The sequence below is a fragment of the Cydia splendana genome, chromosome 15, assembly GCF_910591565.1.
Source record: "Cydia splendana chromosome 15, ilCydSple1.2, whole genome shotgun sequence".
Taxonomy (NCBI): domain Eukaryota; kingdom Metazoa; phylum Arthropoda; class Insecta; order Lepidoptera; family Tortricidae; genus Cydia; species Cydia splendana.
Window position 1 is genome coordinate 19,588,284 of NC_085974.1, and position 25,746 is coordinate 19,614,029.

Genomic DNA, 25,746 nt, shown 5'->3' on the forward strand with positions numbered 1-25,746 from the left:
AAGTACAAATTCAGTTTATGTCTTGAAATTGGAATTACATATCCTTAATTACAGAATGTACGGGTAATGGTTTACTGCGAGACGTCTTCATTATTAAAAATAAGTAGATAAAATATAAGTCTCTTTTCCGTATATGTATTTATAATGTTATTCGGTGTCGATAATATGTGTTACGAAAGCGAAAATGGAACAAACAATATTTTATTACTGAACTCTTGAAAAATAAAAATTCATTTTGATCAATAATTATTAATGTTTAGTCCGACTTTTGTTCCTTTTTTATTTCAGATGAATGTTACAAATAATTGTTCAAATAGGTATTTAGTTATCGTTTCAGTATGAAATGCGATCGTTTGCGGCCGCGGTGCGGACCGCTCGTTTCACTAACCGCTCTACGCTATCTATAGATGTAATATAATTAACTATAATAAATATATTACACGTTCGATCACCTGTGGTTGCACTCTTATTGCTATGTCGAGTTCATGTACACTTGTACAGTCGTAAACCTCTGTATCAAAATATTACAACACCCGCCTATGTACACCTACCCTAAATGGGACCTCCCGCCCGCCTCGAGCGCACCTATTTACATAGTATAAATGACTAGAAATAAGTTATATTTGGCTGAGTCTTAGGCTAATATAGTGTATTTGAATAAAAAATTAACAACTATTTATAAGACCTGTCTTGTAATTCGTTTAGTTGCGCGTCGCGCCGGTTTGTTTTATGGTATATTTCCAATTCTCACTGCAAGCGGCAATCGGCAGCAACACACACTTCATTTTGATATTTTTACTCATAGGTAGTGGCCATTACCATTATCATACGAGTATTATGGTTCAATTCAATCCAGCGGCGTGATTATAATGTCGCTTTCGATTGGAATTGGAATTATACTTTTAATTACTAGAAATTTTCACCATGATCACATTTATTACAATTTCACTAGTGTTCATAGCAATTTATTCTAATATATAAAGACCCAAGTTTTAATTTATTTTACATATATATTTTGATGTACAAAGAAAATTAGTAGAAATAAAATAAAAGTAGTATAAAAGAAGGCTCCGCCGGAGCGCTGCCAGTGGACGGACACACACACGGACAGAGTTACAACTACGTACATAAGTAGGTACAGAAATACACAGTATTCAATTCACTTAACACGTTTGTAATAAAATTTAACAAATGATCTATCTCACTCTTCCAATCATTGCGCGAGGGCACTGACGAAACGTTATAATTACGAAAGTTTCCAGTTTGTTTCGTGAAAATTCACTAATACCTAGTCCACCACGTATGCGTCAGTTGTAATACTCGTATTTAAAGGTATGTTATCCCAAGTATTTGTAACTGATCGGTAACGTATATGCAACTAATTATACTTTCTTTTAGTTCCAAATCGTTTGAAAATGTGGCATAGCTAAGTTGACAATCGTTCATCGACAAATGACAATCGAAAAGTAAGGATGTATCGGTAATCGTATGACAGATGCGACAAAATGTCACTTCAATAATATCAATACGTTAATTTAGTTTCAATTGGCATTTCCTATAAACGATTTTCATCAGGCTAGGCCAGGCTAGTTTTAATCGTCCTAGAAAAAGTTGTCAGTGGTGTTTAAGGCAGGTTGGAGTAAAGATGCGAGGTAGCAGCCAGTCGCGCCCCGAGAGGTTGGTACTCCTTGCCTGACCGCGGGCGCAGCACGCTCGCACATTGCCGTCCCGCCCTGCAGTGTACAATATTTTAGATAATGACAATGCCTGATTTGTTATGGAATTGCGCTGGTTGCATTTTTTTATTAGGTACGTACGTAGCAGCAACGCAGGACACTAACAAACCGCGAAGTTCGTTCCGCGTGACTGTAAATACTTCCATCACGTCTACGAGCAAGATTTAAGGCTAAGGATTCAGTTGAAACTTGAAACAGCGGTGATAAAGTTTTAATTCAAGTCAAAATATTAATTTCAGGCTAAAATACCCATAAATAAAACAAAAAATAACAATCTCAACAACAACACACTTGTGTTTCACCTTCTTTTGTTAGAAAAATGTTGATGGCCCATACATTAAAGCAGCTTATTAATAAATAGGTACCGTAACAATGCATATTTAGGTGAATTAGAACCTTGTACAAATAGATTGACATAACAAACTCACCGCATTGTGACCGGTGTGTCGCTGGACGAATGAGAAGAGCATATGGAGAGCGTTTCGATGTAGTCTGACATGTCGGACGCGCCGCTCGACGAGCTGTGCGTGTCCAGCACTCCTGTCAATACATATTTACTGAGTTCAATCTTCTCCGGCAAAAATACGACAGGTTATTGACACAAAATAGTAGAAATAAAAAAAATCGGCCAAGAGCACGTCGGGGGGGTCGTTATGCTCAGTGGAGGGTGCCGTAGTTACCCTTCCGTCACAATAGGCTAAACTGGAGCTATTAGTACCTATAGAAGATTGTTAACAAAGGGATGAAATGATGCTTGGTGCCTTTCACTCGGGTTAAACTTTCAACTAACTTTTCATATCGAATACGAGAAAAGCAAAAGGACAAGGAAAATTTGTATAATCAAAACTTAATTAAAGTTAAAGACGTATTATATGCCCTTATGCATGATTTTTTCCTGTATAGAACTTACTTTTAATCGGAGACTGTGCATGTCTCGTCATAATAATGTAATAATCCATAGCGAAAAACATTAAATTGCTTTATTTATGAAAAAATACGTATTTAAGAAAGTGCAGCAATTTTAAAATTATTTGTATGAAAATCAGCGGGATTGCCTCTTACTTTTTTTTACTTTAAGTTCTAAAACTGCCAATAGTCATTGAGTCAATGAAACTGTTTTAGAGAAATTTAATATCCCAACAAAAACATAAATGTAAAATGAGAGCCAAGTTCAATATTAAGAGTATCGTTGTTGACTCGCCGACAAAATAATTGAGATCTATATAGGTGCCAAGTTCTGTGCTGTCTGCTGTGTAGAAAATCCTGAAATTATAAAGGATTTGACTTGGCTAGTTTATCAGCTAGTTATTAGAAAAGTAACATACTGCCGTATTCGAACTTCAAGATATTCACAAGAGACGACACGTACTAGATCCATTCTAGATACGTTATAGTTTAGATATCAACTAGTTCTCTTTTGCAGCGCAATTCGGGCAACCAATGTCACTTTTACGTTAGATAGAGTAAGATACCTATTAGATTTGAATTGGATCTCTAAGTCATATCCTGTGGAAATCGTTCAACGTGTCTCCAGAATCGCGAAAAAAAATTTTCCATCCCCACTTTACGTGTAGGGGAGGTGCCGTAAAAAAAAACTTTTTTTAGTTTTTATTGTATGATTTTGTTGGATTTATTGACTTATATATTTATGCCAAATTGCAGCTTTCTAGCACTTACAATCACGGAGCAAAGCCTCGGACAGAAGACGGACGGACAGAGAGACAGACAGACGGACAAGGGAAAACTAAAATGCTCCCTAGTTGACTACGGAACCTAACAACGTTTTTTTCGTATAAAAAAAACGTACCTCTAAGGCCCTTAAGAGATAACAGCGGCACCTCGGCTTCTGCCGACGATGACTTATGTGTAGGGTCGGCCGCGCCCAGTCTCGGCGCGTCGGAGGAGCGCGTACGGCGCGGTGGCGTGGTGCCAGCCGGCAGCGCGGCGCGTCGGGCAGAGCGGTAATGTCGTCGCGCCGCCGCTGTCGTGAGTGGCAACTCGAATTCGCCTGCTCGGCTGCTGCTGCTTACACCTGGACACAGATTAATAAGTTACAAACATGAATAGCCAATAATAAGACATAGGTAGCTTACTTATTTCTTATAGGTAGAAGTGAGATGACGAAAAGTAATAGTTAACCTGAGTCGTTGCTGCTAGACGAATCTCTGTTGCCGGCCGCCCCCGGCGCTGCCGCTCGCGCCTTTGACGCCTCGGAACTATCGGCGTCAGATAGTTTGTGGCAGCCGCAAGGTGACGCGACGCGCGCTCGCAGCGTCTCCACTGATGAGGAAGATCCTCGACTGCCAGCGCTCCCTTCGAACTCCTTGACGTCTTCCAGGAATCGCGAGGAGTCGGCAGAACTTGAACGCTTGCGGTATTCTACCCGTGCACGTTCGGTTCGCGTGGTTACTTGTGCTTCGCCTGTGCGTAGCGCCGCACGCGCGGCAGGACATAACGCGGGATTGCTGGCGGACTTCTCCTCGCCAAGGTTCCTTGCGGCGCGCGCAGGCAGCCGCAGCGTGTGGAAAGCGAACCCGCTGATGGGTGACATGGGCGTGTAGCCCGAAGGTGCTTTAAGCTTGCCGGGCTCGATACCGGGCTCCATGAGGAGGTACTCCGACGTAGGCTGGCGACAGGCGCTGCAGGTGCAACTTCGCGCCGGCAATCCAATTGGCCTCAAGTTTGCGCTAATAGCATCCAGTTCAGCCTGCGTCACGCCAGCTTTTCGTAACAATGCACGTGCATTCTCGTAATGTTCTAAAGATAATGCGAAGCTCAAATTCTCGTAGTTGGCGAGAGGTCCGTCGTCTACTTCGGCGTTCTGCGCTTCGCCATTTAGCGATGCTTTCCGCTTCGTCTTTCGAGAAACGTCTATAGTAGCATACAGCGCTGTCCGATCGCTGTTCGGCGTCACATTCTCCTTGTTCGGTACTGACGCCTCGGTGGGTGTTGAGGCTTTCCTGCAGTAGGGCAGTTTTATCCAGCTATGTGCCCAGTCTGTGACTCGCCGACATGGACAATTCGCTGGTTCCAGACCCTCCTCGGCCTCCACCACTGTTGCCTCTCTTCGTCGTTTGCCGAATTTGAGGAGACATCCGCAAGGTTTCTTTAAAATAATAGCGTTTGATGTTGTGCTCTTGGTTATTTTAAATAGCTCTTCGTTTAGACATTCCTTTAGTCTTTTAGGAGTATCGTAATATTTTCCTTCCACCTGGAAACAAAAAAGTATAAATACCTAAGAAATTGGCCATAGAAAATGCAACTTTTAGCTTCAGCATAAGATCATCAAATGAGATTTAAAATGCAAATGTTTTGTAACGAATAGGTAATTAAAAATTAAAAAACAAAGAGTCTCACCTCAGCAGGGTGAGCTTTAGGCACGTCATAGTTTTCATAAGGGCCAACTTTGGAGTCGTCTGGCTGGCAGCAAGCGTTAGGCGGTGGAGCGGGCGGCCGCCCGAGCTCGAACCTCAAGGGCTCGGGTGGCCGCCCGGGCTCCAGTCGCGTGGGCTTGGGAGGCCGCGGCGGGGCGTCGCTCTCTTGCAGCGCGTCCATGGTCCACGCGGGGTTGAACGTCCCGGGCGTGGCGGCGGTGGATGAGCGCGATAGCGCGCCCAGTTTAGACATGCAACTCATGCAACGCTCTAACGCTACACCAGACGCCCACTCCCCGTGAACCGACGCTGTATCGCCGTCTCGCTCGGCTGAGCCCCAGGGGGAACCTGCTCCCCTCACCGTTGACGTCGTATCTTCTAGCCGCAAGTCAGCAGGAAGGGAGCGCTCCCCAGCGTTGAGCTCCGACAGACGAGTATCCGGTCGAAACGCCTTGGTGGACTTTGGGCTTTCGGCTCCTGCATTAAAATGTTAACATTACTTTCAATTGGTAGTACAGACAACACTGCTGTTTAAATAGACCATAAACATTATCCATCATATAATACTAATTCATAGTTGTGAGTGAAAGTGGTTTTACCTTCAGCCCTTGCAGGCTGCGGCCGCCGCCGCGGTGACAGCCGCCCCTGAGCGGCTAACTCGAAGTCCCTTGCCAACGCCGCCGCTTGGTCTGTCGTCAGCACGAATAGACCCTCCCCCGCACCGCAATGAGAGCCACCCTCAAAGCAGAATTTGCCTTCCACTACACCATACCGCCTGCAGAGATTTTAATAATATACAAATACTAGAAATCGTTTCATAACACATATTAATAGCAATAGCATAATACCGTAAAACGGGGTCAACAGAAATCGCGGGGTGAATAGAGAAATTTTGAACTTTTTGTTTCAAGTTGTTATATTTAAAAACGTACATCTCTAAAATTAGATTTGGTATGCGTATATAGTAGACTATTTATTCTCTACATTGACACCAAAAGAACTTAATCAACCTGCCTAAAAGTTAGATTTTTTTGACTCTAAAGTAAGGTCTCGCCGAGGTAAGAAATGAAGCCTGTCTGAACTTTGTTCTAGCGGTAAATGCTTTGACATGAACTAAGTAAATGTTAGCTAACCTGGTAATATAGTATCTGTAGTACCTAAATAATAAATAATATCACTAATTTTTTATATAATAAAGCATATTTTTTGCAAAAAACTAATAACAAGCAATTTTACGTGATAAAGGGGTCAATGGACACGCATATGGGGTGAACAGTTACGCCATAGGGGGTGATTAGATACAACAAAGGGGTGTAAAGACACGCCTTGGGGGTTAATAGACACGAAAAAATATTTTGTGTCAAATAGCTGTTTAACAGATATATATATACCATTTGCCAATAGAGTAGGTATCAACATAATAATGACCAAATTCGATGCCTATGACAACTAAAACTTAATATTTCTATTCACCCCTTTCTTGTGTCTATCGACCCCGTTTTAAGGATATGCAGAAAACAGGTAGTTTTCTTTGATTTTCTCTGAATTGGGTAGGTAAACATTTATTTCACAAATGCAAAATTGAAGAACTAACCAAGACTCAAAAAATGATATCAAAATTTTTACTTTTATCATTTAGATTATTGGCGAAAATCGTCCTTGAAGTTGAAAATCGTGTCTTTTCACCCCGTTTTACGGTACATGCTTAAGGTAAACGCCTCAGTGCTCGATCTGCTAATGATCAATACCCTTTTTAATATATTCGCTAAAAGCTGTAAGTTTAAAGATGACATGTACTGGGACAGTGACAAGCACTCGGACGTTTTCGATATTAGATTCATAAGGATCACAGGGAAAACCAAAAGCTATAAAAATAAGTACAAAGATTTGTTCTGAAAATACATATTTTTGACAGGTTTTACTGGGTTCCATTCCGACTGGGTATATGAGTTTATTTCAATATATTTTTCTTGTCTCGAAAAAAAGCCTCGTGATTTTAAAGAATACATTTATCTATCTGCTTTAGGTAACTATTCATAGTGTCTGGTTTTCCCTCTCTGGCTTAATTCAATTAAACCGCCCCATGGGTGATGGTTTTACCTGAGATGTTGCAGCTGCCACTCGCCCAGCAGCCGCGGCGGCACGCCGGCGGTGAGCGCGCAGCGCCGCTCGTGCAGCAGCAGCCGCGCCGGGCCCGCCGGCAGCCGCTTGCCGCCGCCCGTGCCGGCCCCAGCGCCTAGGACCACCAAGTATTGCCGCGCTTCGCCCAAGTGTAGGTTCACTTTTACCTGCACATAAAATAAGAATACAGTTTCCAAAATAACCAGCACGATACCAGTAAAATTTCATATTTCATTAGCGCCCCGGAAAAGGATTGGCCTTTTCCGGGGCGCTAATGAAATATGAAATTTTATAGGACAATTTTACACAGATCAACCTAGTCCCACAGTAAGGTGTACCCTTATTTTATTGCCAAATTTTTTGCAGAATTTTGTTATACAGAAAATTATTCATAGAATAATCGTATCGCACATTTTTGTTACAATTAATTCTGTTTCTTCGATTATTAATTTCAAAGAAACATATTTTGTAACTTGATTAAAATTCAGAATATTTATTCAAAGATTGTTAAATAAAATAAAAGACTGACTGTAGAATTATTATTCATTGAATATTATTTGTGCGACACTACAGTTCAACAATTATTATTTTACAAAATTACCTTTCACATACTCGTAGTATTCATTGAAATTGCTAAAAAAGGAGTTTAGGTTACTTTAGAGCTATAACTTCTAAGAAAACGAACCCTTGCTGGAAAAGTGGGTTAGGTTAGGTTAGAACTGCGACCCCCAAGAAAACGAACGGTTGCCAGAAAAGTGGGTTAGGTTAGGTTAGAACTGCGACCCCCAAGAAAACGAACGGTTGCCAGAAAAGTGGGTTAGGTTAGGTTAGAACTGCGACCCCAAGAAAACGAACTGTTGCCAGAAAAGTGGGTTAGGTTAGGTTAGAACTGCGACCCCCATAAAAACGAACTTTATCCATAAAAGTGGGTTAGGTTAGGTTAGAACTGCGACCCCTAAGAAAACGAAATGTTGCCAGAAAAGTGGGTTAGGTTAGGTTAGAACTGCGACCCCCAAGAAAACGAACTGTTGCCCGAAAAGTGGGTTAGGTTAGAACGGCAACCCCTAAAAACGAATTCCTTCCAGAGAAGCAGATTGCGTTAAATTAACGACTAAATAAAATAAAATTCGACTAAATTACTATTCTGTATATTAAATTTTGGTGAACCGTATTTATAAGAAGTGACTTTTCTAATACAGATCGATGATTCTGTGAAATGAAATTACATGAACAAATTGTTTTTGAAACAAAACTAATGTTTTAAATTTTTGGTGAAACATAAATAATCCGAACTAAAATTATTTGAAGTAAATATTCTATGTAAAGATTATTTTGCGATTTGAAATTACTTGAAAAATTTTCTGTGAAACGAAAATCTGCAGAAAAATTGACGGCAAAATAAAGGTAAACCCACAGTAAGCTCAGTAAGGCTTGTATTGTGGGTACTAGAGAGGTACTAGACGACGATATATATAATATACACATATATGTATATAAAAGCACATTATATACATAGAAAACATTAAATAAATGCTTCGTAGGCAGGGTTCCTACCGACTAGGTTAGGAGCACAATGCTAATAATAATATTTCGGTGATCTATCAAAGCCATTAGAGTATGTAAATCAAGAGAATTTATTACAAGTTAAATTAGTAAATTAAAAAACAGTACCTTTGACACTGCCTACCTTCCTACCTTTGGAATAGAACTTAGCGAGTAACTAGTTTTTACTAAGAGTAAATTAGCTTGCTCCAAGAAACGGTTTGGAGTACCTCAAGGTTTAAACCTAGGCCCCATGCATTCACCTTATAGTACAACAAACAATGTAATTCGCGTAAATAAAAACGCGTATTAGATGTAGATAAGAATAGTAGTTTATGTGACTGCTACATAATGAAAGGCATTAAAATACGAGTGTGGGTTTAAGAAACGAACGAAGTATCTCACTCACTCACTCACTTCGTTCGTTTCTTAAAAGGATCACACGAGTGTTTTAATGCCTTTTTATGTACAGTTACATACACTACTTTATCTACACACATATTAAAAACTTTCTATGATAATTTCACTAACCTCATAGAACCTCATATATCAGCCGACATGGAGCATCGTTGCTCTCTGGCGGAACTCGCAGATTTGAAAGGTGGTGTCACCGAAATATCTTTATCGCTCATTTTACACGAAACTTTTGCTTTAAGTTTGATTAAAAACAACAAAATAAATTAATTTAATACTTAAAACGAATTAAAAGATAAACTGTACGTCAAATGGCGGTAAATGAAAACTTTTTTCACGCATGTCACACATCCGTAGTTTTTTTTAATTCAAACGAATGAAGTCCCTTTTCTCATGTCACTCGAGATCAAATGTCGTGCGGTTTATATTTAAAAAAACATACTGATTTGACGTTTCGTATCGAAAACTGCTTTAATATCTATGGATACTAGAATAGAGACCCACTTGATTTTTGAAAGCTGTTCCAAAACTCATAACCTTACAAAAATCTATAATGTACAAACTTTAAAGTACAGATTTAACCTACTGCCACAGATAAGAAAGTTCTCATAGTAAAATTGGTTGTAATAATGCTGATCATTTCCTACGGTTTCTGAACGCATTATAGAGCACTAATGATGTGTGCGTAGATAAACACATTTTTCTGCATATTTAGTTAAATGAGAGCAGGTACCTGCCACTGTATGAGCCGCTCCCTGGTCTCAAAGGCGAGAATGGCGACGAGGTCGCGGCAGATAAGCGCCAGCGTGTTGGAGTGCTTGTCGAGCGTGAAGCCCGCCTCGGCGCCGAGGAACTGCTGTAGCGAGAGCGCCGCCTTCACGCCGCCCGCTGCCGCCGCGGCGTTGTAGCGCGAGCGCGCGTCGCGGTACAGCTGCAGGTGCACGCAGTCTGCCGGGGTAACTCAACGTCAACCACTTGTTTGCGAACTTAAATATGGGAACTTTATCAAGGTTTACATAGATGGTTATTGTTGTATGTGCTATTGATAGTAAAAACACAATTATTAACAAATGTATACACTAATATTATGAAAAAAAGGAAGGCGTATAAAAAACTACCCCCAGAAGACTATGAAAAGAAATCATTTATATTAAATTTAATTATCCCCTACTTGGTACAACTAAAAGTTTGTAAATGTTCCTTAAAATTGATGTGTAATAAATGTAATAATTAAGTACAGTACCAATTTCAATTTGTCAATGTGTTCAACGAGGATGAAATAGCTCCAGAAAGGGGTAAGGGTAATATACGAGTAGGTTTCAAATCACTTAATTTTATGTAGGTTTTTATTCAGTTTATGTATTCGTTATACATAATTGGGTTTGGTTGGACTTGAGTAGATATTCTAAAGTAGATATTACAAAAACTTCGGGACACTTACTTAAAAAAAAACTATTCATACGAATAGTAAAATATCTATAGCAACTACTCCATTATAATGGTGGTGACAACAAAAGACGTAGAAAAATAGAACATAATATGGAAAAGCGCAAAGTATAGCCCCCCCAGTCACGAATCATGAACTATTTCTTCAGCTTCACCTGTTCACAAAACCCTTTCAAAACTTGTAATAAATATGCCGTCGACAAGTTATTATGGACAATGTTTTGTAGCATTTTTTGTTGCACCCCTCGGCCCATAAAAGCCGAGAGCGAATGTACTGTAAGAATTTTTATTACACTTTAGGGTGCAGCGAACAATGGGGGACGGCGCGGATTCCAAAAAAATAGTTTCGAATCCGATGGCGCCGGGTGCTTTATCGAGGAGAAAATATCGCGCCTTGGAGCGAGGAGCTTCTTCAAAGTATATGAAAACAAATGCTTACTCTCGCCGAAGTCGCCGGCCCTTTATGAGTTGCAGGTCTGAAATAATTTTCAAGATTTGTTGGATTTAAAACATTCGTTGGCTTAATTCTATCCCTTCGATATTTACAGAGGTCCGCAACTTTCTTCGCAACTGTTCTACAAAATCACTTTACCACTCTGTCTTAATTTAATTATCTCATCCAGACAACAGCTAATTTTCCCCTTCAAGTGTATAAAAACTGCATGCTGCAATTAATCCGTCATGATCGGAGCACGGAATATTTTAGTGCAAAAATAATTTGCAGGTCCGAATAATTCGCCAATTTATTCACGAGTGGAATTGCTTGCAATTACCGTTAACTATGGTAGTTTGCAGGTGTTCATCTTTAATGCATGATATTTATTTTATTCCAACATAAGTTTTATGATAACTTTACTTGTGTTAGACTTTTCTATCTATGTATAATATAAATACGTCCGCTAAGATAACAAACTTCGCTACTCATAACTTATACGATTTCGTCAAGATATTATGAAATGGCATACCTATGTTGCAAAATGAATAGAATGGGCATAAGAAAAAAAACACCTGTATTCTTTTACCTATTTAATACATAGTTACATACTTGCAAACTAATTTATTCAATAACAAAACTTATACAAGCTATTATTAAAATTATGTATAAACTAAATAAATTAAAACTAAAACTAATAAAATAAATAAACAACTTGCAAACTATTTATTTACAGTTGTCAATTTCAAGTAATTTATTACTTCTGTGCGTTTTCATAAACTGTACACAACTTAATGCAATAAAGGCTTTACTTTAGTTTTACGTATCTTTAGTTTTAGCCTGATCTAAAGATAATGTCCCGTCTCGAGCTTTTACTACTTACATTCAATTACTTGTAAACGACCTGATTGTATAGCAATCCAAGTGGGTGGCTCTGTCGGTCGCAGTAACGCACTGAGTGTGGGGAGCTCTTACATTGTTCATTTATTGCTGCTCCCTTAACTACTTCCGCTACAATGTCGTACTTTTGTAGGAGCTACGCTTTATCACTGGCGCATGGTAGTAAAATTACCTACAGATATTGGAAATAAAATATAAATTATACGAGATCGTTAAGTTTTAAACCGAAGAACAACGAAATAAGTTTACGTGCCGGCGCCGGGACTAATTGTAAGATTCGTAAGGCACCGCTTTATTGCCACATTCTTTGAATACTTTATTTATACTTAAACTTTGTTCACAAGTGTGGAATGTTTCCGAAGGGGACGTAAGGTCTATTGTCGCGCGGTTCAGACGACACGTTTAATGAATTTGTGGGGTAAGTATCGAGTTAAAGTGTAAAAGTGGAGGTCAAGGGAGCGACGCGACGTGGGAGGCCACTTGACTCGGCCAATTTAAGTATTTTGTAGTCGTATTTAAAAGTACGAGCTAAGTGACTAAATGTGTATCTTTATACCGTGATGTCTAACTATATACATGATAACTTTTTTACATGCTGGTGAAGAATAACATGATTATTTACTAAAGATAAAATTTGTGTCATTAATAAGTGCAGAGCACTTATCCCTCGACAACAAGATTCGTGTCATTATAACTTTTCTCACTGACTGCATTAAAACATTTCTCCAATTTTTTACATGAAGCAAAACTACTGCACAAGTTCGTCTTATTAGGGTTGTCTGCGATGCACCAAGTGCAGCGATTCCGGGAGTCGCCCATTAAAGGGTCCCTCGCTGCGCTCGGCGCGCGCCGGCCCCCTCGCTGCAATGCGAGGGAGACTCTTATTGTTTCCGACGCCTCGCTAACCTACTTCCCCATTTCTTTGAGGTTATAACTAGGTATCTAGAGTTATTTGGATCAAATATAATATTGCCTACCACACCAAACAGCTATCGCCAAGCACCGTGCACCGTGCACCGTGCACCGTGCACCGTGCACCGTGCACCGTGCACCGTGCAGTCACAGAAAGTAAGTCTGTGATAGTGGTAAAACAAAATGCAACTGCGTCGTTTAGAAGTGAAAAGTTTACTTGTTTCTTTGAAGATCCATTATATTAGGTTCCATTTATTTAGAAGCAACCCCTAAAATAAAATAAATAAATATTAGGGGACATCTTACACAGATCAACCTAGTCCCAAACTAAGCAAAGCTTGTACTATGGGTGCTAGGCGACGATATACATACTTATATAGATAAATACATACTTATATACATAGAAAACACCCATGACTCAGGAACGAATTTTAGTGTTCATCACACAAATAAATGCCCTTACTGGGATTCGAACCCAGGACCGTCGGCTTCGCAGGCAGGGTCACTATCCACTAGGCCAGACCGGTCGTCAATATTCAAAATCAATAAAAATCAATAAAGTCAAATGATCAATATTTGTAACTTTTAATAATCACAACTTTCTAATATCGCTGTGGTTTTCTTCGATATACCTAAAGTCAATCGTGAGTCTCTTTTACTAAAAGATATCACCTGTTTATTTCGTGTTCAACAAATATTTATTCGGTATTCGTACATTTACAAATACCGCGCCCGATTTCCATAACTTGTAAAATATCTCGCGCGCAGTCTTCTCGTTTATCGCCCCGCTACACTGACGACTCCATCATCTCCCCTCTTATCTGCCGTATCACTGCTGCCTCTCCCTCCCCTGCTTGCCTTACACCCCTGCCTCCGCTAATGTATTTGTCACATCATCGGGCCGACTGGCGCGCGTTCGCTAATCAATTGGACACATGTTCGCCGGGCGACGGGCGACGCAATTATAGTTAATGACTTTTGTATTTTGAAACCGATTTGGAGCCGTGGCAAAATTTCTAATATCCATATGGCAGATCTTTCTTAAGATAATGATGATTTTTGTACTAACTACATATTAAGTTTACCTGGTTTGTTCAACAATAGGCTGATACGACTTTTTCATGAACGACAGCGATTTTAATTTAAACCTACTCGGAATGGTAGGAAAATTCAAACGTCAGGGTTGACTAAAAGAAAACAGGGGCGGCCTTTGTCCAGCAGTGGGACACTTAATTACACCATCAAATATTTATTCGGTATTCGTACATTTAAGTAAAAACATATTATAAAACCGATGTCAATAAATTGAACGACAAACTTTGAAATACAAAATTATGAAATCATCGTAACTTGCAGTACTCGCTATAATATTAATACCCAATATCTCGATACATGGCGGATAGCAACATAATATATCAGATGTCATAAGCTACAAAAACGAATTGCAATAGTTAATACTGCATATTGACCGCACCGCACCGCACTGCACCGCGCCGTCAGCTGACGCGCCATTATATTTAACGAGGTTTGTGTTCTAAACCGATTTGTCTCACTCTACTCTTGTGTGTGCACTCGCTCGCTCGAGATTCAATCTCGCGATTAGTGCCGGGCCGTTAAACGCACATCCGAGGTGCTTTACTATGTCACGATCACGATAATGGTATAGGTACTATAAAAGCTTTAAGTTTTTATTGTTATTTGTGACTAATTTCCCAACTTAAACTAATACAACCCTTTTTTTGTAATTGTTTTTTAGGTAGTTAGGTATATTAATATTTTTCTTGTTTTCTGTTAGTTCAATACAATTTTTTTTATAGATTTTAGTTTTAATTTAATCTCTATAAGATCGTTGCTTATAACCTGCAGGTGTGTTATGGATGGCTTTGTCCACATGATAAATTAAGTAGAAGTATAATGAGCATTATTAAAATAGAAGAGGAAAAACGATCGGCCACCTGCTAAGACACGACCACTTCATTAGCAACATCAAAACTTATACTTATGAGCCAAGTAAGGAGCATGTAGGGGCCGTGTCGAACCAGGACACTAAGGGCTGGCTTCGGATCGACCAAGGTAGAGACAACTTCATCACGCTGCACCGACAAGAGCCCAGCTCTTAAATTTAATGAATGATGATAGTATATCCCTAACGGCCACGGTACCTAAACGTCAGTCTAGGCAGACATTAGCTCGGTAGCTCCCAGAACGTCGTGCGCCACGTCAACTGCACATGCACATGCAGTCGGTCGAAGCAAGCAAGGTGTCGTGTCTGGAATATCGTCCCTCCAGAAATCACTCCATCCCGATATTATCGATTCTGCTATCTCCCGATATGTAGTTTCGGGAGGTGGCTTTACTTACTCCATTTGCTTTTCGTAAAAAGAATTCCGTCCATGAATAATATAAAAAGGGACCGTCATATGTTTATGAAGTTGTACCCTCGTTCGACATATTTAAATAAACAAACGAATATAATCCTAATCGTATTCGGTGCGTGATTATCGATTGAAGCCTACGCACACCCTCCAGGGGTCAAGTTCACTCAGACCTCAAGCACGTACGGTACGTGGTGGTGATTGACAGATGCGATAATAAGGTGTAATTGAAATCATTCAATGCTATTGTCGAGGCGTCGAATTGCGTGGTGTTTAAGCTTAAGCTCCGGAGCCTCATTAAAATTGTCATCATTTTTATTAATGCAGTTAGCCGTATAACAATTAATAGTACCTATATAATAGTATCTTTAAATTGGGTAGATTAAGTGGATAATGGGCCTTTTTCTTTCCTTTACATAGGCAACGATGAATGTTAATCCAATTCATTTTCAAGTAATAGTTATGTCACCATAGAAAATGTGATCGAGTAAAAATACGGCATTTATCACATTAGTTATATGCACTTACTTAAGAATTGTCTTTAAGTTTTTTTGTTGGGGACTGAAAATCAGCGGTCTCGCTGAGTCCCATTAATTTTATTTACTACACAAATGTTACTAAATTCTACCTGATTTTTGATTGTACATGCAATTCATTGTTATTTGTGTTGGTAAATAAATATATTTTTATTTATTTACTTAAATAATGTGGACCAAGATTAAAATGCCCGAAACAACAATAAAATTCTTACAAAGACAAAAAACTTCATTTTGGATTAGACATCCCACCCTCTCACATTATATCAAAACTTGATGGGAACTTAAGATTTGTAACAAAACGGTACAAAATGTACCGATTAGTGAACAAGTATACGGTGATAAGCACATTTGTTCACAATCGCGACTGAATGGCAGCGCGTCAGCGGTTTAATTACCGACCGCTCCGCGGCGGTGCTTCATCATCAGAGTTAGTTTCAGCAACAGGTCGTGGCGACATGTCACCTTGTCGCGGGCTAAACGAATAGTTTTCATCACAGAGGTAGAAATGTTCTGTCGCAATGATGCCGCTATTACCGGCCGCTTCGGCGGTGCTGCCGGTGCTTGATTGGTCCTTCTTTCAGCTCAAACCTCTAGTTTTTAACCGAACAATATGCGGCATAATGGTATTTCGATTGCTCAGCAAAAATGACATGGAGAGCGGCATAGCCTCGCCGCCAAATCATACGCGGAAGTGGTACCTACCAGTTTTATAGCTCAGTGCAATAATTTGATTTTACAATAAAGGGTATTATAAGTTATGTTATATTAAAGTGCATTACAAAGTAATACAATTTGTTTCAATAAATACAAACAAGAGCAGCATTAAAGCAAGGTCAGACGTGAGCCGTACCTAGCATCTTCCGCTACGGAACAAGGTAAGTACCTAGTAAATAGCACGTACAGATTATACGTACATGTACCTACACGTGCTGCAGCTTTGAGGGCGTGATCGTGATACTAAACACGTGATTAGTATGATTAGCGATAACGGCTCAGACGTGAAAAATTGGGCGTGTGCAAGCGCCGTGCGCATTTCGTGACAGTAGAATAGTATTTTATACAATCGTGATATAATAGAGAGTTTTTCAGTCGAGTACCGTGTTTAGGCAACGAAGCTTGCTGAGTTGCCTAAGTCAGGTACGAGATTGAAAAGCTTGATTATATCACTATTGTATACATTACTTTTTCTACTAGTCAACAAAAATAGTACATTATTGTCGAGGCTCGGAAGTAGCTACTTGCAGGCTGAGGATTCGTATTAAACGGACGACCTTGGGAGTCCGTTTAAATGAATCCGAAGCCAGCAAGTAGCCTTCCAGTCGAGTCATATATAGTGCTTTTCTCAAAAATGGTGCAAGAAATATAAATATAATAGAAATATTTCACAGAAGCAACGTTCTCACGTATATATTTTCAAAGAAAAAAGTAGAATCAATTGAAATAATTAGCTTTGCCGCCTTTTATTTTTTTAATTAAAAAATAAAAGTGTATTTTTCTGCCGAAAATACGCCAACCTATTTGAGACGGCTAAATAGTCGCGGTACCAACATTATAATTATAAGTACTAATCATCTGTTTGGCTGTTTAATGGGCCTGTGCCTTCATTTGATATGGCCATTTTATCTTTTAAAAAGTTTGGAACACGACAAATAATGGAATTTGTATGCAACATTGCAGTCCCAAAATCGAGACTGCAATGTTTTTAACTTTTTAATTTTCGACTGACCATAAACTCCGCGCTTCGCGACCAATTTTTTAAACGGCAAAGTCGACTTTGCCGTCCATTTTTGAGAAATAATACTTTAAACTAGTAGAATCATACAAACAAACCAAACCAAAAGTATACAGCTAAGATTCCCGCGACCCGGCCGCCGCGCCCCGCGCCCTACGGCGGGCTGGTCAACGACACCTTCTCGTAACTCATGAGGCCCTGGTACTTGCTCCGCGCTAAATTCAATTTTTAGACAATTGTTTTCTCGATTTTGGCCACCGTAGCCTATGGAGACTAACAAGCAACACTAAGTGGTTTTCGTAGTCTATGGATGTTGCTATATTAAGGGTGTCACATGCGCGTTTCTGACTTATGAACTAATTGTTTCTACTATACAACCTAAAATAATTAATTTGAGCTATGGTTTTGTTTCGTCCGCTTGATCGCGGCGAGCTGTGATTTGTCAATTTCATTATAGTTGACTAAACTGTATCGAAATGAATATTATAGTTGAGTTGGGAGCCCATACATTAAAAATACCCAATTGCAGTTTGGTATAAGAAATCTTAATTCAAGAATTACAGTCGACTAGTAGAAAAAGTCCATTTTAGCATGATATTTGTACTTCTTACTAATTTTATGTTATCTTTAATATGTCTTTATGTGCAATAAAGAGTTTACTACTACTCCTACTACTACTACATCAGATACGAATAGCCAGTACCTACCTACTACTCCCTTTCTATAAATTAACATACCTAGACGTTACTACCTAGTAGGTAAAGGCTTTAACTAGGCCCGCGAATCTGTATTAGTCTGTAAAAAATTGAATTGCAATTTTGGGTAAGTAGGGTAGGTAGGTATCCTATCAGAACAACTAAAAAAGTGATCGGTCCAAAACAGACCATATTGCGGAATATGGGAAAACATGCTTTTGATTGAAAATATTTTTTGCGACATTTTGAAAACAGTCTCCATCAGATTCGGAGCAACCGAGATGCTCACAAATATCTAAACACGCACGTTCATCACAGACTGAGAAACGAACTGAGGATTGTTGCTCATAAATTTCAAATAGATAGGTACATCTCTCGTAACGTCTAAATTATCTTAATACCGAGTACACGAATGAGCAATGAGAGTTCGGAACCTACGTACATGACAAAAACAACGTCATTAAAGCCTTGTGCACACCGGATACGTGTGCGTAGACGTGCATGTGTAAGCTTGTGCGCGTTTTACAATGTACCTACGAGTATAATAGGTAAACATACAGATCCTTATCCTTAAGAGACTGCTCGCGTGACGTGTGCGTGCACGGCTCCAACGTTTTAGTGCACATCTACGCGCACGCAGCCGATTTAACCTCTAGAAAGATAACAATGACAAGCGACACATCGCAGTAGTTTCCTTGTATCAAACGATGATTTTATTTTTTGCTATTTATCAGTTCATACTTCAATGTCGTGACAACCATTATTGCGACCGTTATCTTGTAGGTAGTGGAAATGTTGTTCTTTGTATTTTGAGTATTTTGACATTATCACCGTATGATAGACACGAGACGGTATGAAATCTGATGCTACTTAAGATACCGATAGGTGCATTCTGATTCTAATAACAGATCCATAACTAATCCAGATCTAACATGAATCAGATCTGGATTAGTTATGGATCCGATCTGTCAGTGTCACATTTAAGTAACGTTTTCCAGTGATGAAATGTCACTTTTGATACTCCAGATCCAGATCAGATCCATAACTAATCCAGATCGAATTCTTAACCTGTTATTAAAATCAGAATACGCCTGCTAGCCCGTTATACAGCATTTGTTTATTAAATAGGTTCAACTATAATGACAAACAACTTAGAGAAGAGATTTTAAGAAACTTGCAAAGCTAGTACTCCTAGGTTTAGGCTGCGTTTCGACCAGAGATGCGTTGCGAGGGATGTGTATTTCAGAACCAATTAGAATCACAGCACGCTGAGCAAGGAAAACAAATAAAGTGATTCTATTGGTTCTTAACAAACACATCTCTGGCAACGCCTCCTCGCACATCTCTGATCGAAACGCAGCCTTAAACCCCGGTAAAGAAATATATCGTGTGAAAAGAAGAAGACGAAGAAGACCCACAACACACACTCGGACAGCGCCACACAGGCACGAAGCACACGCCAGCCTAAGCTGCCGGTCGCCTTCACTGCGGCCCCGAAACCTGGCCCCGCTCAAACGGTATCACCAGGGGTCGGGGGGTTGGATAACGGCCGGTAGTAATAAAGCTGGCCCACACCAGACACACAGCCATCCACAAAACGACGGTGAACGACACCATTCAGGCTCAGCAGCAGGGATGCGGAAGAGCCCCCTCACACCCCCTCAAAAGGGTGTCGAATGACTACACATCACCAGTATCGTGAGAAAAATACAGATATTTGCTATCGAGTTATTATATCTTGTATTTGTATATCTATTTCTATAGGTACTTTTAGTTTAATACCTAGGTATTACTGAATAAGACTTGAGCTCTAGGGCTCAAGTCTTATTCAGTTCGCCTTGGCATAATTTATTGATGAAGAAGTTGTGAAAAAGAACATTTTGAAGACAAAAGAATAACTTCTTTTTCTTTTTTTCTTTGCCTTATCCCACATTAAGTGGGATCGGCTCTCCTTATCCTTCGGCGCCAAGACGATCTGTCATCAAGACGAGACTGTCTTGAGTTGTCGAGTTGGATTTTTTCTAATAGTTTCGCCATACTCGTTCACTACGTCAGAGGGGGCCGTCCTCTACCTTTTTTGCCTTCTGGCAGAGCTAGCGCTTTTTGCACGATATGGACGTCGTCTCTCCACATAACATGGCCATACCTTAGGCGGGTTTCCGTAAGTTTTTCGGAGACGAGTTTTGTATACCTTGCCCTTTATACGTATGAGCATTCGTGGATCACAAAGAACTCCGGTGAACAAAGAAGAATAACATTAATACGTTTACATACAGTGTATAAGTACCCTTAAGTAACAAAGGTGACATGATATGTTGTCGAAACAGGCGTCGTAAACAGCGTGCGCACAACGTGTAGACTGTAGACAAAGCGATATCATAAAGTAATCCAATGTTTTTATGCTGGTCATTAATCATTTATCTTGACAACCATCAACATAGCTTCTACAATAAAGATATCGTTATAAAATTAAATACCTACCGTGTTATTTGTAGGTAAATACGTCCGAGTTGCAAAACAATTGGGCTACTTTGAATCAAAATATCGAAATGTATTTTAGCTTACACAGAGGTGTCTACATAAAGGTTAAATAGGTATTCAGAATACAATAAGCCAATTAGAAGGCAAGTAACTCGAAGAAAATTCCAAGAACAACATTCGTGATCGAAATTTGACTAACATGCTAGCCTTCCCGATAAGCAAATTTACAAACGGATTGCGAAGAGTGATAATCTCATTCCTTTCTGACATGTTTGACATGTATTGTAGGTATTCGAACCAGAAATATTAGGTATTATTTATGCAAAGTGACAAGGACTTTCAAAAACGCCGTCGTATACGCACATTGACAAATTGATTAGACTTACCTACAATTAGACCAAACTAAGTTGGCAGCAATTCAGATAGCCCACACGGTGCAAGTGTTACTTAAACGTCATTTTGACGACCGGTCTGGCCTAGTGGGTAGTGACCCTGCCTATGAAGCCGATGGTCCCGGGTTCGAATCCTGGTAAGGGCATTTATTTGTATGATGATACAGATATTTGTTCCTGAGTCATGGTTGTTTTCTATGTATTTAAAGTATTTATATATTATATATATCGTTGTCTGAGTACCCACAACACAAGCTTTCTTGAGCTTACCGTGGGGCTTAGTCAATTTTGTGTAAAAAATGTCCTTAATATTAATATATTATATATAATTACATAGAAGTTTGACGTTTAAAATAACATTTGCACCATCTAAGGCCAAATGCTGCCAAATTAGCTTAGTCTAACTCTAGTCAAAGATACTTAATAATCATTTATTAGTATACTTAAACCTAAATAGATATACGAAATAAAAGGATCTCCACTCTTTTTGTTTAATATATGTCATATATTTAAATATATAGTTTATATAATATAAATAGTAGTGTGAACCCCATGTTTCAATGGGGTGCCTGTAGGACTCTACTGTAGGTAGGTGTACATTATGTATGTAGGTAGTACTTAGGTAGTGTGTTGCGTGCATGTAGTAACAAACAACACACTCACCTGCGACAGGCGACAGCTTCCGCATCACGCACCAGCGGGACTTCCACTGCAACAACACATGCCCACAGTTAACATTATATTCTCAATGACAAAGTATCCGAGAGACACAGACATATAAAATAATATGTTAAAACGGGTCACTCAAGTATTTTAAATCGATATGTTTCGTGTCCCAAAAATATTTATTCATAAAACAACAGATAGGTACATATTATTCTATTTGTTAAGGATTGTAATCATAATGCGCACGTATAGCTATTTTTATCAGCTAATACCTACAGTAATCCTTTAAGCATAAGCGTTACGCATTGGTACTTATTGTAAATACAAGTAGGCACACGTGCTCAGTATTTACTTAGATGCTAACATTCAAGCACGTTTTGAGAATGTAACCCAAAACCCAACTCTCAACGCTCTGAGGCGGGATCGGGAGGCCTATCACATATCCCGAATTAGTGCGGAAATTGAGATCTCGAATGTGATGTAATACATATATATGCATGTTGATGATTATACGTAAATAGTACGTATACTCATGCACATGTGTACGTATTATATACAGTAAGCTGCAGCGATAGTTCCTAGAACCCGCTGATTGTATTGAGACGCTGAATAACAGCTATTCAGATTATTAAATCTGTTAAGGTTGTGATACGAGTACCTATCCCTAGACATTGGTGCGTGAAATGCACTGCGAGACTGGTCAAGATCGTGTTATAGTGCATTACTGCCGCAAATGTCAACATGGAAGTTGCTGCACGCGCGGGCTCTTGACATTTGCGGCGGCAATGCAGAAATGTCGCGCTGCAATAATGCAGCTATACAGGCCTATTCGGATTTTGAGATAATCACAAGATCTTGAGACAATTTAGAGATCAACTAGATCTACATTAGACATCGACTAGATGTGACTTGGATATCTAAGTCATAACTTGTCGAAATCGTTCAAGAGGACCTCCAGAATCGCGGAAACGTCGAATTTGACATATCTATCTTACAAATATCTTTAAATTATCCGTATCGTAACTTGTTGAAGTCTAGTAGAAATCTAATTCATTTTCCGAATCGAGCCGATAGCCTGAATCCTAACGGTAACCTTAACAAACAAACGCGTGTAACTCACCTTCTTTCCATCGCGGAACTTGACAGTGCCCTCGATGATGGTGCTGTCATCCGCCATCCTGCTCGTCCTTACTGCATGTCTGTCCCTGTCCCACTCTACCGCACTGCACCCCCACTCGCTACACTCACTCACACACTGTCACCGCATCACTCACTACACGGCACTTGTTAAGATCTGAAACAAGGAAATTACACAATTAAAAAAGAATTTCACGCAATAAACGCAAAAAAATTAAGTAGGTATCATCGTCCGCACAGTTCACTTGCAACAATAGTGTCCACATGGTCAGTTAAGAGTGTTGCTATTTCTTAGTAAGTACCTACTTAACTATGTTTCAATTAATTTCAAGAAGAGGAATTCATACCGGTCATAAATATCTCTACTATAAGCCCGGGCCATAGGAATTACGTTCGTATTCCATTGCAAATTGCTTTGTTTATCTATTGATTTACCCGACAAAAAAAGTTTAATTTTTATATTTTTCGCTTAAGTTATACTTACGCCTACAGTAGGTACCTATTAAATTATTTATGGCTGCTATTTAACTGATCACCAGATTTATTAAAATTTAATACCAAAAAAATCTATTTTACCACCCTAAAATAATGAATGATCACCAAAATTATAACACCATTTTAATGTGAAATGATTACCAATTTTATTACATTTTACTATCCTATTAAAGGAAATTACACCAAACTAATCATTATTAACCCAAAAATAGTAAATGATTACCAAATTTCAAACCCCATTTTAATGTGCAATGATAACCAAATTTTTACATCTTGCTATCCTATTAAAGAAAATGACACCAAAATAATCACTGTAAACCCAAAAATAGTAAATGACCACCAAAATTAGAACTCCATTTTAATGTAAAATTATAACCAAATTTTTAAATCTCGCTATCCTATTAAAGCAAATTACTCCAAAATAATCATTGTAAACCCAAAAATAGTAAATGGCCACCAAAATAGTTACCACATTTTAATAAAAAAATGTGCATATATTTAATGTATCGTTATCCTATTAAATTAATTGATCCATTTCGTCACCTTTTTCTAGTAGCATTTTATTTCTGTAACAGTCGCAGTTCTAACCTAACCTAACCCACTTTTCTAGAACATTTCGTTTCTTTAAGGGTCGCAGTTCAAACCAAACCTAACCCACTTTTCTAGTAGCATTTCTTTTCTGTAAGGGTCGCAGTTCAAACCTAACCTAACCCACTTTTCTAGTAGCATTTCTTTTCTGTAAGGGTCGCAGTTCAAACCTAATCTAACCCACTTTATTAGTAGCATTTCTTTTCTGTAGGGGTCGCAGTTCAAACCTAACCTAACCCACTTTTCCAGTAGCATTTATTTTCTGTAAAGGTCGCAGTTCAAACGTAACCTAACCCACTTTTCTAGTAGCATTTCTTTTCTGTAAGGGTCGCAGTTCAAACCTAACCTAACCCACTTTTCTAGTAGCATTTCTTGTCTGTAAGGGTCGCAGTTCAAATCTAACCTAACCCACTTTTCTAGTAGCATTTCGTTTCTGTAAGGGTCGCAAGTTCAAACCTAACCTACCTTACTTTTCTAGTAGCATTTCGTTTCTGTGAGGGACGCAGTTCCAACCTAACCTACGACCGTCCGACGACCGGTCTGGCCTAGTGGATAGTGACCCTGCCTGCGAAGCCGATGGTCCTGGGTTCGAATCCCAGTAAGGGCATTTATTTGTGTGATGAACACTAATATTTGTTCCTGAGTCATGGCTGTTTTCTATGTATATAAGTATGTATTTATCTATATAAGTATGTATATCGTCGCCTAGCACCCATAGTACAAGCTTTGCTTAGTTTGGGCCTAGGTTGATCTGTGTAAGATGTCCCCTAATATTTATTATTATTATTATTATTCTCTTTATTCAATTAGGGTCTTAGGTTAGGGTTTTACAATGTGAGTATAAAAGTAAAATATAAAAACACTTACAAAACATAACAAAAATATATAAACACATTATAAAAAACCTAACCTAGGGTGCCGCCGGCAGCGGGGCAGGGTCCAAGCTGCCGGTGGTCAGGGCCGCAGAGTGAGGAATCGACGTACTATACGCGCCGTGTCCAAAATTACCGCCTTCTGCATCTGACCCTTGATCCAACCACCCAGCGAGAGTCTCTCTAGGTGTTGGTCGAGACTCTTCGCTATGAGACCGTTCGCTGACACGACTATAGGAACAATGATCGTCGAGTCAACATCCCACATAGCGGTTATCTCGTGGGCTAAGTCTAGGTACTTGCTGGACTTGTCCTTCTCGGCCTTCACGAGATTCTCATCATGGGGGATGGTGACGTCGACGAGCACGGTCCGGCGCTGCGATCGATCTATCAGCACGATGTCAGGCTTATTGGCTACAATAGTCCTGTCAGTGATGATAGATCGATCCCAATAGAGCGTGGCACGACCATTTTCGAGAACTGGCGCAGGTGAGTACTTGTAGTACGGCACTTCGCGGTCCACAAGGCCGTATAGGAGGGCAAGCTGCTGGTGAATAATTCTGGCTACGAGGTTATGTCTGTGCAAGTACTCGCCGTTAGCAAGATGAGAACAACCGGAGATAATATGCCTGAGTGACTCTCCGGGACGGCGGCATGCCCGACAAATGTCGACCGTACCGTCCTTCAGGATATATTTCCGATAGTTGTTCGTCATCATCACTTCGTCCGCAATTGCACAGGCAAAACCCTCGGTTTCTCCGAAGAGGTCCCCGAATCGTAACCAGTTCACCGACGCGAGCAGGTCCACATCGGGTCCCGTGAGGGCCTTGTAGAACCGCCCGTGTAGCTGCTTATCCTTCCATACCGCCTTGCGGTCCTCGGTGCTTAGTACTACA

The 25,746-nt window shown here is 39.6% G+C and overlaps 1 protein-coding gene across 1 annotated transcript; it reads right to left on the reverse strand.

Moving 5' to 3' along the window:
- Positions 1-1,624: 1,624 nt before the first annotated feature.
- Positions 1,625-23,038, reverse strand: LOC134797820 (uncharacterized). The gene is made up of 10 exons (XM_063770190.1): positions 22,879-23,038; positions 21,756-21,801; positions 9,921-10,135; positions 7,211-7,398; positions 5,710-5,885; positions 5,094-5,587; positions 3,876-4,947; positions 3,544-3,768; positions 2,165-2,276; positions 1,625-1,733 (listed from the first exon to the last, which is right to left on the reverse strand). The coding sequence occupies exons 1-10, from the start codon at positions 22,933-22,935 to the stop codon at positions 1,625-1,627; spliced, it is 2,694 nt and encodes an 897-aa protein (XP_063626260.1). The 5' UTR covers positions 22,936-23,038.
- Between the last annotated feature and the right edge of the window lie 2,708 nt (positions 23,039-25,746).